General features: G+C 40.1%; 1 protein-coding gene across 1 annotated transcript in view; it reads left to right on the plus strand.

The window, feature by feature from the left end:
• The window catches only part of CD109 (CD109 molecule), a 128,996-nt gene that overhangs the window by 101,265 nt on the left and 10,830 nt on the right, over positions 1–16,901 (plus strand). The window contains exons 24-29 of the mRNA XM_008067309.1: positions 1,251–1,332; positions 3,911–4,139; positions 5,128–5,293; positions 7,854–8,044; positions 8,811–8,966; positions 10,306–10,371. Coding sequence (XP_008065500.1) covers positions 1,251–1,332; positions 3,911–4,139; positions 5,128–5,293; positions 7,854–8,044; positions 8,811–8,966; positions 10,306–10,371 — 890 coding nt within the window. The remainder of the gene's footprint in view (positions 1–1,250; positions 1,333–3,910; positions 4,140–5,127; positions 5,294–7,853; positions 8,045–8,810; positions 8,967–10,305; positions 10,372–16,901) is intronic.

Below are 16,901 nucleotides of genomic sequence, written 5' to 3' on the forward strand. Positions count from 1 at the left end.
AGAGATGAGGTCTCGCCAAGTTGCCCAGGCAGGTCTTGAACCCGTGGGCTCAGGCAGTTCACTCACCTCAGCCTCCCAAAGCGCGGGATTACAGACTGAGCCACCGAGCCCGGCTGGTCATGCCGTTTTTGGTCAAAAACTGCTGAACACTAAAGCGTGTTGTGGGCAGGTGTGTTATCATAATGGAAGAACAGTCATGTGTTTGCCACAACTTGGGATGTTTCCTCTGCAAATCGTGATGTAACCTTCTCAAAACTTCCAGATAAAAACTTTGGTTGGCCGGTTGATCTGGAGGAGCAAATTCTGAGTGTACTATAAGGGGCCCACCCTTCAAAAGATAATTCCATTTTTTTTGAGTCCTTCCTTTTTTTGAGTTCTCTCATGTTTTTTGAGTCCTCCCTTAACATTTCCCCCTCTTTATTGCTGGCCTGAGAATACAAAGTATCTTTACTTTCCATTTCGACTGTAAACTTTAATTATTCTACCTTAAAGAGTCTCTTTCTTTTAGATGACTAAGTATTAAAATGATTACTGTGAGCACTAGAGGACTAAATAAAAATCTATCTTTAATTTGCTTGCTTTTTAAAAACTTTATTTTGTTTTAGAATTGTGGGGTACATGTGAGTATTTACTGCATAAATAAGTTGCATAATTTGGTTGCTTTGGAAAGGCTAGTTGTCTAGACTATAGTAGTCTTTTGAATTTACTTATTTGAGAATATCGCGGTTCTTATTTTACTCATTCTTCTTGAAAAGTCTCGGCATTTTGAGTTCCCTACAGCACTTAAAGTAGATAGTACTCAACATTATTTGTTGGTTTGATTTTTTTCTTTCCTGCTGTCTGCCCGTGTTTCCTCAGTATGAAGTGATGGTTAGAAACCTTCACCCGGCTGGGCTCGGTGGCTCAGCCTGTAATCCCGCGCCTTTGGGAGGCTGAGGTGAGTGGATTGCCTGAGCCTGCGGGCTCGAGATCCGCCTGGGCAACTTGGCGAGACTTCATCTCTACAATAAATCAAAATGAGCCGGGCGTGGTAGCGCGTGCCTGTAGTTCCAGCTACTTGGAAGGCTGAGGCGGAAGGATCGCCGGAGCCCAGCAGGTCGAGGCTGCGGTGGCCGGGAGCGGCCACTGCACTCCAGTCTGGGCGACAGAGTGAGACTCCAACTCAAAAAAAAAAAAAAAAAAAAAAAAGAAACCTTCACCCATCATCAGTCATGGTTACATGGTCTGTCTTTCCATTTTTGTGTCTTCAGGTTACCAGAGAGAACTTCTCTATCAGAGGGAAGATGGCTCTTTCAGTGCTTTTGGGAACGACGACCCTGCGGGGAGCACATGGTAAGGGTTTTTGCCAACTGGACGTGTCTGTCACCGAATGGGCTTTCGCGAGGTCACAGTGGCCATGAAACTGACATGTCTCTGTGTTATAGATGGGAGGCTGCTTCCCCACTGCCCGGCTTTAAAAGAGATTCTTCCTTTAAAAAGTGTTTCAAAACATTAACATGTCACCCCTTTTTATGTAGACAGGAAAAGTCATAAATCCTCTTTGTGTGTGTGTGGGAATAGCAGCAATAAAGTACTTGATGATGATGATGGTGATGGTGCAGCTGATAGGAAAAAATGCTTAGAAATACTGGGTGATGGTGACATGGCTTTTTTCTTTTTCTTTTTTTTTACAGTGTAAATACATGTTGTAATTTCTTTTTAAAAAAATTTTTATTCATTATAGAGATGTGGGGTACAATTCAGAGTTAGGTATGTAAATATTGATCATGTAGGTGCCCTCGTGGATGAGGTGTGCCCCTCCCTTCCTTGGCAGTTTCTCTCAACTGCCAATCCCACCCCCACCCCTGACAGTTTCCCACTACTGCCATTCGCTTTCTTATAGTATTATAGTTGTTCAAGGTCACCTTATGAGTGAGAACATACGGAACTCAGTTATTTGTTTCTGTGATAAATCACTGAGTATGATCGACTCCAAATCCATCCAAGTTGCTGCAAAGTCCTTATATTTGTCCTTCTTTATGGCTGCATAGTATTGGCTTTTTCTTAATCTGACATGATTAATATAAGTGCTGTGTTAATGCAGTTCATGTTGTTTCTTTAAGTTGTTTGTGTGTGTGTGTGTGTGAAGAACAAACAGTGATGGAATTAAGTATGAACTTCCAAATTTCTTCCAGACTCGAACTTCCAAGTGGCTGATTTCAGCCCATTAATCTCTCTCCTTATACCTATCTTCCATTTCCTATTTTACTTAGAAAAAGATCGACTGACTGAATCAGGTTGGAGTGGGGTTCCCGTGGGAACTGGCAGCTACTAGGTTGGCTTCTTAGCGAGGGCGTTTCTTCCTCGTGCTGCCTTTCTACTGTGGGTCAGTCAACAGGGGACTCTGGATTATCCTTCAGCCACCACCTTACCTCGTCTCCAGGGAGGCGCCAGGCTTGTCACAGCAGAGAAGCTGGAGGATATGACACTGGCAGTTAGCGATGTCGCCTGAGCGTGTGGCTTCTCCACACTGTGTCATTATCAGGGCTGCTCATGTGACCACACCTAATTCCATGGGGCAGGAAAGTGAGTGCCTCTGGGCACCCAAAGTGAGAGAGAATGGAATATTAGTCATGGTCAGTTAGCAATATTGATATATAAATGATCAAAGAGAAGAACAGACGGGTCACAAAAGACAAAAGTATAGAGAACCTGAACCACACTAAGTGTTACGTAGCCTAAAGCAGACCCACCTCCAGTGTTCTCTTGGCCTGAGCCAGGGTGTCTATCTATCAGTAGAAAGGTTTCTGGGTTTTACTGCTTGAGTTCCTTTTCACCTCAACAGAGTGTTAGCTGCAGGGCCTGGCAGACTTTTTCTCCAAAGGGCCAGAGAGCGCGTGTTGTAGGCATTTGGGGCCAAACGGAGTCTGGGTTTCATATTCCTCCCTCCTTCCCTTCTCTTCTGTTTTCTTTTCTCTCTCCTTTTATGCTCCACTCTTGGGTCCCGGTGGTGGCAGGTGCGGTGTGGGATGGTGCCACATGAGACATGGAGACAGGCCGGGTGCGGTGGCTCATTCCTATAATCCTAGCACCTTGGGAGGCCGAGGTGAGAGGATTGCCTGAGCTTACGTGTTCGAGACCAGCCTGGACAACTTGACGAGACCTCATCTCTGCAATAAATCAAAAAATTAGCTGGGCGTGGCGGCACGTGCCTGTAGTTCCAGCTACTTGGAAGGCTGAGAAGGAAGGATTGCCTGAACCCAGCAGGTCGAGGCTACTCCCAGTGGCCGGGAGTGTGCCACTGCAATCCAGCAGTGGTGACAGAGTGAGACTCCAACTCAAAAAAAAAAAGAAAAGAAAAAGAAGAGACATGGAGACAGCCCTGGGCTGTCTTGGGCTGAAGGCCGGATCTGGTCCAGGTGGACTTGGCTTACAGGGTGTAGTTTGCTGACTGCTTTCCCAGGAGTGAAAGTCTCCATGGGCCCTTGAAGTGCTGCCGTTTGCTGGTGAACCAGACATATGTGCTTCCCCCCAGCTGTGTGACCAAGCCACGTGTGAGTGAGTCCTTCTTTGTAAATACCCGGAGCAGTCCAAAGATAGTAACCCTGGACAACTTGTTTAACTCTCCTGGACTGCCAAATCTCGGTCTATACAACAGTGAGGCTGGATTAGGTAGATTCCTATCCAAATCTGGATTTCTCTGAGTTGGCTGGGACTTCTTGGTCACACACAAGTGAGACCAGCTCCACCTGCTGGGTTCATTCACATCGTCTGGCTCTTTGCTGTTTTTCTTCCCTTTGTTCCTTTTTTGGTGGTTCTGGCTTTGGTGACTCTTGTGATGGAGAAAATGGTGGTGTTGTTTTCATGCTTAGTGTTATTTGGAAAACATTACAAAGTGTATCTTATGTAATTTTCCCTCTTCTCCCTAAAGGTTGTCAGCTTTTGTTTTAAGATGTTTCCTAGAAGCGGATCCTTACATAGATATTGACCAGAATGTGTTACACAGAACATATACTTGGCTCAAAGGACATCAGAAATCCAGTGGTGAATTTTGGGAGCCAGGAAGAGTGATCCACAGTGAGCTTCAAGGCGGCAGTCAAAGTCCAGTAACACTTACAGCCTATATTGTGACTTCTCTCCTGGGATATAGAAAGTATCAGGTATTCAGTCTTTAATTTAGCAAGCGATAGGTGGAAATTCAGGAAAGGTACATCTCAGCGGGTCAAATATGTGTCTGGAAATCTGAAAATTTTTGCGATTTTGCATCCCATTTGAAATTTAATTTGAGCACCCTTTTGCTTTGTATTTGTGGCCATGTTTCAGAATCTAAGGATAAAAGCACTTACACTCTTTCAGAGTGACTAGGATAATTCTAAAAATGTTTTTCTAATATGTATTGTACTTGCTATTGGTGAGATAAGTCAACCCATAACTTACCATTGGAAAAGTTAATTTCACAGGGGAAGAACATTCTTTAGAATTAGAGAATTTGTCTTAGCAAAGGATTTTTTTTTTTCATGGAAACGTCATGGAACAATGATGGGTTCTGTTAAATTTAGTGTACCCTCACTCTGAAAAGCATGTCAGGTGGGTGTGGAAGTGTGGCTGAAAATGAGAGTGCATGGAAAGTTGTGCTGGTGAGCTTGTCCCAAGCTGTCCCACTGATGGATGCCTTTGCTGCTCACTGCCTGCTGCATTTCACACTGTCAGCAAGAGCCCTTCTCTTTATAAAGCTCCTAGCATTTTCCCAGCCTAGTAGTAGGCATCTAGAAGATAAACTTTTCCCTGCATTTAGGGCTTTAACACCCGAGAGAAAATACGAGAAATATCTTTCTTAAGCTATATTTTCTGCTGTCCTCTGAGTTTATGATACTCAGTGGGAGAAACCCTGACAAAAACTCTGTTTCTTATTTCCTTTAAGGAATGATGCCTGTTACTTATAAAAATCGAAAAGCAGTGTTATTTTCAAAACACATGGCAAGTCTTTAAATGTCAATGATCATTGTTGGTTCTCATTGCCTGGGAAAAGGTCAGGTGTTAATAGGCACTGAAATTATTTCTTAAATGAATGTCTTGAAGTATTTTTTGTTTACATACATGGTCGTGGGTTATTTTGAATAGTAAAAAAGTATATTTTTTTCTTCCAAGCCTAATATGGATGTGCAAGAGTCTGTCAACGTTTTGGAGTCTGAGTTCAGTAGAGGCATTTCGGACAATTATACTCTAGCTCTGGTGACTTATGCACTGTCCTCGGTGGGCAGTCCTGGAGCAAAGGAAGCTTTGGATGTGCTGACCAGGAGAGCAGAGCAAGGAGGTAACTGTGGGCCCTGGGCTAGATTTTTCTTTTTAAAAAATTTTTATTATAAAGATGTGGGGTACAACTCAGGGTTAGGTATACAAACGTTGATTATGCAGGTGCCCTTGTTGATGAGGTATGTCCCTCCCTCCCCTGGCAGTTTCCCTCAAATGACAGTCCCCCCCCGACAGTTTCCCATTACTGCCAATCGCTTTCTTATAGCATTATAATTGTTCAAGGTCCACTTATGAGTGAGAACATATGAAACTCTGGTCTTTATTTCTGTGACAGATCACTGAGTATGGTCGACTCCAAATCCATTCAGATTGCTGCAAAGTCCATATGTGTGTACTTCTTTATGGCTGCATGATATTCCATTGTATATATGTACCACATTTTTTTTATCCAGTCCAGCTTTGATGGGCAAACAGTAAACCAGATGTGAAGTTGGTCCCTTTTGCATCTTTTGAATGAGACAGAAAAAGGAGCACAGACTGAGATAGGATGGGCCTGACATGGCCATAGAGCTTCTAGTGTCCCAGTAGTTTGTTTTAATGGAGTTTATTTTAGACACGTTCTGCCCTATGTCATTTTCCCTCTGAGGAACTGGGTCGGGACCAGTTTGGCGGCCTTGCCTTGTGTTTCCAAGACCTTGGGTTCTGGACAGACTTGGGTTAAATTCTGGTTCTGCATTTACCTTATGATTTCAGCTTCTACGGCTGCTGCATGGTGGGAGTGACTCCCATTTTGGAGTTGCTACGAGTATTCAGTGAGATGACAGGCAGTGCCTCTGCAGAGCGAGGTCAAAGTGTGAACTAAAATGCTAATAAAAAGAAATGCAGATACTAGATACCAAAGGGAAGTCAGGAGTGGGTTGTGTACATTTGTTGTTGTTGTTGTTGTTGGAATAAGGACTGCTTTTTTTGTGGCAGGCCAAAAAGTACAGTATCATCACTACCCAGATGGTCTCTATAAAGTGGTCAGGGAGCCCTGTGTGTGTGTGTGTGTGTGTGGTGCGTGTGTGGGTGTGGGTGGGGATGATTCAAAGTTCTGTTAACTCAAGAACTCAAAACATTCCAGACTGGAGCATTTCAGCTTTTTGAATGTATGTATTCTGCAAATATTCCAAAATAAGAAGGAATTTTAAAAAAAGGAAATCTGACACATTTCTGGTCAAACATTTTGGATAAAGGATATTAAACCTGTTAATTTAAGAAGGGATAACTGGAAAGTACTTCGAAGCTTCTGAAACTGTAAAAAGTGTTGTCTTTTTTTTTTTTTTTTGAGTTGGAGTCTTACTCTCACCCAGACTGGAGTGCAGTGGCACACTCTCGGCCCCCGCAGCCTCGACTTGCTGGGTTTCAGCGATCCTTCCTCCTCAACCTTCCAAGTAGCTGGAACTATAGGTGTGTGCTACCATGCCTGGTTAATTTTTGATTTATTGTAGAGACAAGGTCTTGCCAAGTTGCCCGGGCAGGTCTCGAGCCTTTTGGGCTCAGGCAATCCACTCACCTCGGCCTCCCAAAGTGCTGGGATTACAGACTGAGCCACCAAGCCCGGCCAAAAGTGTTGTCTTCTAACCAACAGTCCCTTAGCTTGAGCCCTGATTCCTTACTCCATGCTGGGGACGGAGTTTATTGCACAGAGGCCGAGACGGTCCTTGACATTTGTTCTTCTTGACTTGGCTAAGTGGTAGCTGTTTCTCATTCTGCCCATGTGGACTTGTCAGTGTCATAGTCACATGTGAGAGGCACCGAGCAGGACCCAGGGATGACAGCAGAATTCTCCCTAAGAAGGTTGTTGATTAACCAGGGTCCCTCATTTTATTCTTGGGGACTTGAATCTCAACTTACCCCACCAACTTTCAGCTAATGAAAAAGGAAAAGGCTTCCCAGAATGTCAGAGCTGGTTAATGGCAGACTCCCAGAAAGAGATTCTTTTCAATGTGTCCTAAAATACTTTTGGGACAGCCTGGTCAGATAAGTAATGTACATTATCTCCTGGAATGTAGTATGCTTTTTCTTTTATTTATAGCTGTTTAGTCTTGAACCAAACATATTAAATTTCTCTTGAGAAAAATATTTTCATCAAAATATTGTTAAATATAGGCAGTAGGAAAAGGATGGACATTTACAAATTATACAGGGTGGGCATCCCTGATCCAAAAGTCTAAAATCTGAAAGTCTTCAGTGAGCATTTCCTTGGAGTGTCATGTTGGCACTCAAAACGTTCCAGACTGGAGCATTTCAGGTTTTTGAATGCATGTATTCTGCAAATATTCCAAAATAAGAAGGAAAAAAAAGGAAATCTGACACATTCTTGGTCGCAAACATTTTGGATAAAGGATATTAAACCTGTAATAATTTTAAAAGTGACATACAGATACGTGTGTGTGTGTGTGTGTGTGTGTGTGTGTGTGTGTGTGTGTGTACACATATACTTACTGGATATAAGTATGTGCATGTATAAATATATTTTTTACGCTAGTCAAGTAGAACTTGGACTGGTGCAGGAATAGTTAGTGTTACGAATGTATTTTCTGATAATTGGTCAGAACATTATGACTTTTCTCTTGCAGAAGGCATGCAGTTCTGGGTGTCATCACTGTCCAAGCTCTCTGACTCTTGGCAGCCACGCTCCCTGGACATTGAGATCGCAGCCTACGCCCTGCTCTCCTACCTCCTGCAGTTCCGGGTTTCTGAGGGAATCCCGGTTATGAGGTGGCTGAGCAGACAGAGAAACAGCCTGGGTGGCTTTGCATCTACTCAGGTGAGAGTGAATCATTTATGTTTTCCTTTAAACTGCAGTATGTATATACATATGCACACGCACAAGCATATTTTAGGAAGTATGTGGTTGCTTTTTTCTCATGATTTCATAAAATTACTTGGCAGTTTAAAGTTTAGTAACTTAAATCAATGATTTAAGCCACTCATTTGCATTTTTTCTCATCATTGTTATCAACCGTATCTGAGATTTATAGGCAATAAATCAATCCCTGTCTGTATCCATCATTTTTCATCTGTGGCTGGAAATTGATACAAGAGGACATGCTCCGTTCCATTCAGCAAATCTTTTCTTTCTTTTTTGGAAAGGTAAAACCAAAACTTCTAATTGATCATATGATCACCTATGTGCAAAATTCAGGGCAGTCTACAAAAAAATTTCTAGAACTAGCAAGCGAGTTTAGTAATATTGCAGTATAAAAAATACAAAAAAATCATTGTATTTAAATATACTAACAATAGACAACTGACATCACAATAAAAAAGAGTGCTTATAAAAATGTGAACCGTTAGGAAACAGTCTGATAAAAACTGACAAGGCCTGTACAGTGATCACTACAGAACGTTTCAACAAACATTTTTTAAGCTTCACCTGTCTGTAGGCCAAGAAGATTCCAGATAGAGTCAGGGAGTGTACCACTCTCGGGAAAGGAGATGAACATACAGCAAGCCACCTGACGTTACTAAACTTACCCTTTGGAGGCCTTGACATGTACTTATATGCACAAATGCTTTCCTTTTGTCCACAGGATACCATTGTGGCCTTAAAGGCCCTATCTGAATTTGCAGCCCTGATGAATACAGAAAGAACAAATATCCAAGTGACCACAATGAGCCCTAGCTCACCAAATCCTGTGAAATTTCTGGTTGACACATGGAACCGCTTTCTCCTTCAGACTGCAGAGGTGTGGACAAGGAGTGATTGTGGGCAAATAGTGTAAATGATTCTCTATGCTGGAATGCTGCTTTATTGCTACTCTGCTGACTTTTTGTTTTTATTTTTATTTTTTGATTTGGAGTCTCACTCTGTTGCCCAGACTGGAGTGCAGTGGCAGGCTCACGGCCATCCCAGTCTTGACCTGCTGGGCTCCAGCGATCCTTCCGCCTCAGCCTTCCAAGTAGCCAGAACTACAGGAGTGCGCTACTGTGCCTGACTAATTTTTTATTTATTGTAGAGACGAGGTCTTGCAAAGTTGTTAGGGCTGCTCTTGAGCCTGCAGACTCAGGCAATCCACTGGCCTCCGCCTCCCAAAGTGCTGGAATTGCAGGTTGAGCCACCCAGCCTGGCCTAATATGCTGACTTTAACAAAGACTATTCCCAGAGCTCTGCAGAGGGATGGGGGAAGTGGACTCTTCTTTGGTTGAATTTGCTGAGCTCTAGGTTGGTGGGAATGGGAACTTTGGAAAGATGAGTGGAGAAGGAGAAAACACAGGTGCTGCCATGCTGGGAAAAGAATGAACACTGCTGAGTTTTTCTTCATAGGTACTGTGTTAGATAACCTTACTTATCCTATTGCATTTACTTTTCAAACTAACTCTGAGAAGTAGGTGCCTGCATCCCCATTGTACCTGTGACAAAACTGAGGCTGAGAGAGGTTAAGTGACTTGCTCAAGTTACATTACTAGTAGCGTGGAGCTAGGATTCGAACTCGTGATCCCAAACACTATGTTTGTTTTCAGCTGCTCCGTATCTTCTTGGGAGAATTGATACAGCAATAGTGGAGTTCTTACTTTAAGTGGAATAAGAGAATATGCTAGTCCCTTAATTTTTTCTTTTGGGTAACCTTTTGGGAAGTTGGGGACCATGGACGAAGGTGAGAACGTCAAGACTAGAAACTGAGACCGAGGGACGCCAGCAAAGGAAAAGGAGAAATGACGTTCGGCACAAATGATGCTACTGTGTTCTCAGGAATTCCAGAGGATGATGCCCTGACTCAGGGAGGTCAGGGAGGGAGATACATTTTGCTTCCTGTCTCTCTTGCTTCAGCCCCAACAGGGGGTCAGATTTGCCAAGGGCACTAATGTGGGATGGAGGTGAGGGAGCTTGGCGAGGGTACACTCACTGCCTTTTCCTGGCTGACCTGCCTGACCGTAGCTTTTGATGTGTGAGTTCTAGCAAAGCTCTTGGCACGACTAGTGACTGCCTCCCCTCCCCTTGAGGGATGGCGCTGATCTATGTGCTACTTGGATGGATCTAGATATGGGAAATTAGCCCCATTAACTTTTTTTTTCACCTTTATTTAGCTTGCTGTGGTACAGCCGATGACAGTTAATATTTCCGCAGATGGTTTTGGATTTGCTATTTGTCAGGTATGTCATAATGTTCATTTTAAAAGTTAAATATAACTTTTTATAATGATTCTTTTGCTTAGGGCACTGCTGTATCTTTAACTTAGGTAATTTAAATAAAATTGTAAATGATGTGCTTCTATGACAGGCGAGACACATCATTCTCTTTAATGCAGAGTATTAGAGATGTTACCAGCCAGTGAATAGACGGCAATTATATGGATTGATTACCTATTTGAAAAATATTTCTTGGGGGATTACATGTTTTGGAAGTGAGAGTTAAAATCCTCCAGAATAATGCAAATGAATTGTTGGGAACTCCCACTGTTTTTAAAAATGAAAATGTAATTTAGAAATTAAAATTGCTGGCAGTGTTTCTACTATGACCTGATAAGCAAATATACATTTTAATTGCAACTTCTTAATACTGATTTAAGAACGTAAAGGTCAGCATGGTAATATAAGTTTTTGACTTGAATATAGGAAATGTGTCCCTTTAATGTAAAAGTAAATATAACAATTAGAGCATGATTATGTGCAATGTTTTGGTACAAGAAGAAAATAACTTTTTATGGTGCAGTAGGATCGACTATAAAATGAAACTAGTATGAAAAATACTGAATAAAATCATTATTATACTAAATAATAAAAATCTTAAGGACTTTAAAATCATCTTATTGGAAACTCATCTTATTGGATATTAAAGGCAATATGTGATAGGACCAAAAATGATTGTGACGTGAGTAGGAAAAAACAATCAAACCTTGAACCTTTACTGGTAAGTAACGAAATACCCATTGTGGAGGAAGTGTACTTTTTCACAAACTGGCACAATCACTCATCTTAGCAAGGACGGGGCACTTACCAAGCAGGCAGGTTTGGTTGCTAAACTGGTGTAATTTAGAAACTTCCACACAATTCTAAGATTATTTTGCATGATAATCAAAACACAGTGAACATTTTTTAAAAATCGAGGAAAAGTGACCACAATGAAAAGGACAGTGCAAATGATAGAAAGAGAAGGTGAATCATTTATATTGGTCTTTCTTAACAAAGTCCATGGGAAAATTCTTGTCCCCATGCTGTCTTTCAATGAAGAGAGCAAATCCAAAATAAAATATACAGCATATTTTGGATACAATTGAAAAATTGTGTATACTTACATCACCAAGTTGGCTGGAGTTCATTTTTGGTAAACCAAACGTAGATAAGTGACTAAAACCGAATGATTTGGACTTGAAGTTTGAAGGACGCAGGGTCAGAATGTCCACCAGTCCCATTCTGTCTCAAAAATACAGAAAACAAAAGGTAGGAACTGAAAGGCACTTCTTAGGATAGAGGAAAAAATTGCAAAAACGTTGGTTACCCAGAAATGGGTATTGGAATTTCCTTCAGCTGACATGCTTATAAGTGCTCTGGAAGAGGAAAGCAGTAAACATTACCCTCTTTTGGATAATAACATGCTAAGTGAAAGGAAATAAATGGCAAGATCTTTTGACATTCTTTGAATGAATAGTTGAGTTTTGCTGCGGGCCAAATGGAAACTCTAGTACTTAGTTATAGTTGGTATTGATTATGGCTCCAGGGAAAAAAATCTAGTATTCCTTGTTTGTTTCCTGATGATGTTGGTCTCTAAAGGAACAATTGCATGCCACTGGGAAGGGATTGATAAGAATCAGAGAGAGACTCTCTGTCCAATTGTACGAACTGTCCTTCCACTGCTCCAAACATACTCTACAATTTTCTGTTTTATTTTAAATTCAGAGGGTAGGTGTACAGATTTGTTACATGGGTTTATTGTGTGATAGTGAGGTTTGGGCTTACGCTGAACTTGTTACCCAAATAGTGAACTTGGTACACAGTAAGTTTTTTAGCCCTCCCCCACCACCGCCCCACTTTGGGAGTTCCCAGTGTCTGTTCTTTTCTTTATGACTGTGAGTATCCAGTGTTTAGCTTCCACTTTTAGTGAGAACATGTGACGTTTGATTTTTTGTTTCTGCGTTAATCTGCTTAGAACAGTGATCTCCAGCTGCAACTATGTTGCTGCAAAGGACATGACTTTGTTCTTTTTTATGGCTGTGTAGTATTCCCTAGTGTGTGTGTATCATATTTATTTATCCAGTCCACTGTGGACAGGCACCTAGATTGGTTTCATGCTTTTTACTACAGTGCTGCAATAAACATGAGTGCAGGTGTCTTTTTGGTAGAACAATTTATGTTCCTTTGGGTATAAAACCAGCAGTGGCATTGCTGGTCGAATGGTAAATCTATTTTTAGTTCTTTGAGGAATCTCCAAACTCCTTTCCACAGAGGCTGAAGAAGTTTGCATTCCCAGTGGTTTATGAGCATTTTATTTCCTTTTCCAAAACCACAACTTCCCCAACGTCTGGTGTTTTTTTACTTATTAATAATAGCCATTCTGACTGCCATGAAATGGTATCTCATTGTGATTTTAATGTGCTTTTCTCTGATGATTAGTGCTGTTGAACTTTTTTTATGTGTTTGTTGGCCACTTGTATGTCTTCTTTAGGGAAGTGAAGTGTCTGTTTATGTTTTTTGCTGACTTTTTATAGTTTTTTTTTTCCTGTAGGTTTGCTTAAGTTCCTTATAGATTCTGGATATTAGTACTTTGTCAGATGCACAGTTTGCAAATATTTTCTCCCATTCTGCAGGTTGTCTATTGACTCTGTTGATGGTTTCTTTTGCTGTGCGAAGGCTCTTTTGTTTGATTAGATCCTACTTGTCAATTTTTGTTTTTGCTGTGTTTGTTTTTGAGTACTTGGCCATAAATTCATTGCCTAGACCATATCTGGAAGAGTGTTTCCTAGGTTTTCATCTAGGATTTTTATAGTTTGATGTCTGGCATTTAGTCTTTATTCCATCTTGAATTTTTTTAATATATGGTGAGAAGTAGGGGTCTAGTTTCATTATTTTGCATGTGATTAGACAGTTTTCCCAGTATACTTTATTGAATAGGCTGTCCTTTCCTCATTATTTGTTTTTGTTGATTTTTTTCAAAGATCAGTTTGTTGTAGGTGAGAGGCTTTATTTCTGAGTTCTCAATTCTGTTCCATTGGTCTTTGTGTCTGTTTTTGTGTCAGTTCCATGTTGTTTTGGTTACTGCAGCCTTGTAGTAAAGTGAGCAGTATGGTAATGTGATGTTTCTGGCTTTATTATTTTTGTTTAGAATTGCTTTGGCTGTTTGGACTCTTTTTTGGTTCCACATAAATTTTAGATTTGTTTATTCTAATTTGGTGAAAAATGACACTGGTAATTTGATGGGGATTGTATTGAAACTGTAGATTGCTTTGGGCAGTATGAACATTTTAATAATTATTTATTCTTCCAATCTATAAGCATGAAATGTTCTTCCATTTGTTTGAGTCATCTATGATTTCTTTCAGCAGCGTTTTGTAGTTCTCATTGTAGAAGTCTTTCATCTACTTGGTTAGATGTATCTCCATATAGTTTATTATTGTTTTATTGGCTGCTATAAATAGGATTGCATTTTTGATTTTGTTCTCAGCTTGAACCTTGCTGGTGTACAGAAATGCTACTGATTTTTGTACATGTACTTGGTATCCTGAAACTTCGCTGAAGTAATCAGGTCTTGGAGTTTTTTGGCAAAATCTTTAGCATAGAGTTTTCTAGATTTAAAATTATATTGTCTGTGAAGAGAGATAATTTAACTTCCTCTTTTCCTATTTGTGTGCCTTTAAATATTTAAGTCTTTATTCCTTCTTGAGTTATTTTTTATATATGGTGAGAGGTAGGGGTCCAGTTTCTTTTCTTTCTTTTATCCTTTGATTTCTTTCTCTTGCTTGATTTTTCTGGTTAGGACTTCCATTGCTAGGAATTCCATTGCTGTGTTGAATAGGAGTGGTGAAGAGTGGGAATCCTTGTCTTGTTCCAGTTCTTAGGGAGAATGCTTCCAGCCTTTCCTTATTCCGTATGATGTCGGCTGTGGTTTGTCATAAATGGTTCTTCTTATTTTGAGGTATGCTCCTTCGATTCCTAGTTTGTTGAGGGTTTTTATTGTGGGCAATGCTGGATTTTATTGACTGCCTTTTCTGCATCTATTGAGATGATCATATGGTTTCTGTTTCTTAGTTCTGTTTATGTGGTGAATCACATTTATTGTTTTGCATATATTGAACCAACTTGTATCCCAGAAATAAAACCCACTTGATCTTGGTGAATAATTTCTTCGATGTGCTGCTGGATGCAGTTTGCTAGTATTTTGTTGAGGACTTTTACATCTATTTTCATCAGGAATTGTAACATCACCTTTGTCTTTTCTGATTGTGCTTATTTACATCTTCTCTCTCCTCTTTTTTGTTATTCTGGCCAGTGATCTATCAATCTTGTTTATCCTTTCAAAGAACCTTGGATGATCATTTGCATTTTAAAAAATCTCAGTTTCATTTAGTTCTGGTCCGATTTTGTTTATTTCTTTTCTTCTACTACCCTTGGGTTTAGTTTGTTGTTATTTTTCTAGTTCCTTGAGGTGTGATGTTAAGTTGTTTATGTGAGATCCTTCTACTTGATGTGGGTGTTTACTGCTACAAACTTTCCTCTTAACAGTTCTTTTGCAGCATTCCAAAGGTTGTGGTATGATGTGTCTGTATTTTCATTTGTTTCAGATACTTTTAAAATTTCTATCTTGATTTCATTTTTTACCCAAAAATTATTCAGGAGCAAGTTGTTTAGCTTACTTGTATTTGTGTGGTTTTGAGAGTTCCTCTTGGTATTGATTATTTTTATTTTGCCATGATCTAAGAAGATGCTTGGTGTGATTTTGATTTTTTGGAATTTATTGAGACTTATGACTTATTTATTGAGATTGTTTTATGACTGAGCTTCTGATTGCTCTTGTGCAGGCAAGAAGAATGTATTTTTTGGTTGTTGGGTAAAGTGTTGTATGGATATTTATTAGGTCCAATTGGTCAAGTGTCAAATTAAATAGAGAATTTCTTTGTTAGCTTCTTGTCTTGATAATCTGTCTACTGCTGCTTATGGGGTGTTGAAGTTCCTCACTATTAATATGTGACTACCTAAGTCTTCTAAGTGTCTATCTCTTAGGTCTAGTAGTAATTGTTTTAAAATCTGGGTGATCCACTCTTGCGTGCATATATATTTGGGAATGTTGAGTTTTCTTGTTGGATTAAACCTTTTATCATTATGTAGTGCCCTTCATTGTCTTTTTGTTTTTTTTTCTTACTGTTGTTGGCTTAAAGTCTGTTTTATCTGGTATAAGAATGGTGACCCCTGCTCTTTTTTGTTTTCCATTTGCGTGGTAGATCTTTCTTCATCTTGTTATCTTGAACCTGTGGGTGTTGTTAGAAACCTATGAGATGGGTTTCCTGAAGACAGCAGAAGGATGGGTCTTGTTTTTTGTTAAACAATTTACTGCTCTATGTCTTTTAAGTGGAGCAGTTAGGTCAATGACATTCGAACTTAACATTGGTACATGAAGTTTCATTGCTATCATAAGTGTTGTTAGCTAGTTGCTTTGTAGTCTCAGTTGTGTGGTTGCTTTATAGGAACCGTGTGCTGTGTGTTTATGTGTGCTTTTATGTCAGGTGGTATTGTTTGTTTGTTTCCATGTTTTAGAACTCCCTTAAGGCTGGTCTGATGGTGATGAATTTTCTTAGTGATTGTTGTTTGAGAACGACTGTTTTTCCTTCATTTATAAAGCTTAGTTGGGTGGGATAAGAAATTCTTGACTAGTATTTCTTTTCCTTAAGGGTACTAAAAATGGGCCTTCATTCTCTTCTGGCTTAAAAGTTTTCTCCTGAGAGGTCGACTTTAGTCTAATGGGTCTCCTTTTGTAGGTGATAATGACTTTTCTCTCTAGTTGTTTTTAAGATGTTTTCTTTCATGCTAACCTCAGATAGTCTGGTAACTGTGCCTTGGAGATGACTGTTTTGTATAATATCTTGTGGGCATTCTCTGAATTTCTTGTATCTGCATACCAACCTCTCAAGCAAGACTGGGGAATCTTCTGACTTATGTCCTCAAATACCTTTTCCAAGTTGTTTCCATTTCTTCTTCTCAGGAATGCCTGTAAGTTGTAGGTTTGGTCTCTTTACACAATCCCCTGATTTTAAAGACTTTGTTCATTTTTAAAAATTATTTTTTCTTCGTTTTCGTCTGACTGCATTGATTCGAAGGTTTGGTCTTCAAGCTCTGAAATTCTTTTGCTTAGTCTCATCTGTGGTTAAGGCTTGCGACTGTGTTTTGAAATTCCTGAGGTGAATTCTTCAATTCCAGAAGTTCAGTTTGGTTTTTTCTTAGTATGGCGTGTCATCTTCCAATTCTTGGATCATTTTCCTGGCTTCTTCATCTTGGCTTTCCGATTTCTCTTGGATCTTGTTGAGTTTCTTTGCCGTCTATATTTGAATTGTATATCCATAGTTTCAGACAGTTAGTTCTGGTTAGGTTTCATTGCTAGGGAGCTGATGCAGTCCTGTGGAAGTGACTCTGGCTTTTGATATTGCCGGAGCTCTTGTGTTGGTTCCTTCTCATCTGAGGGAGCTGACACTTTAAAA

Source organism: Carlito syrichta, unplaced genomic scaffold (genome assembly GCF_000164805.1).
Source record: "Carlito syrichta isolate Samal-C Ts95f unplaced genomic scaffold, Tarsius_syrichta-2.0.1 Scaffold309474, whole genome shotgun sequence".
Classification (NCBI taxonomy): Eukaryota; Metazoa; Chordata; class Mammalia; order Primates; family Tarsiidae; genus Carlito; species Carlito syrichta.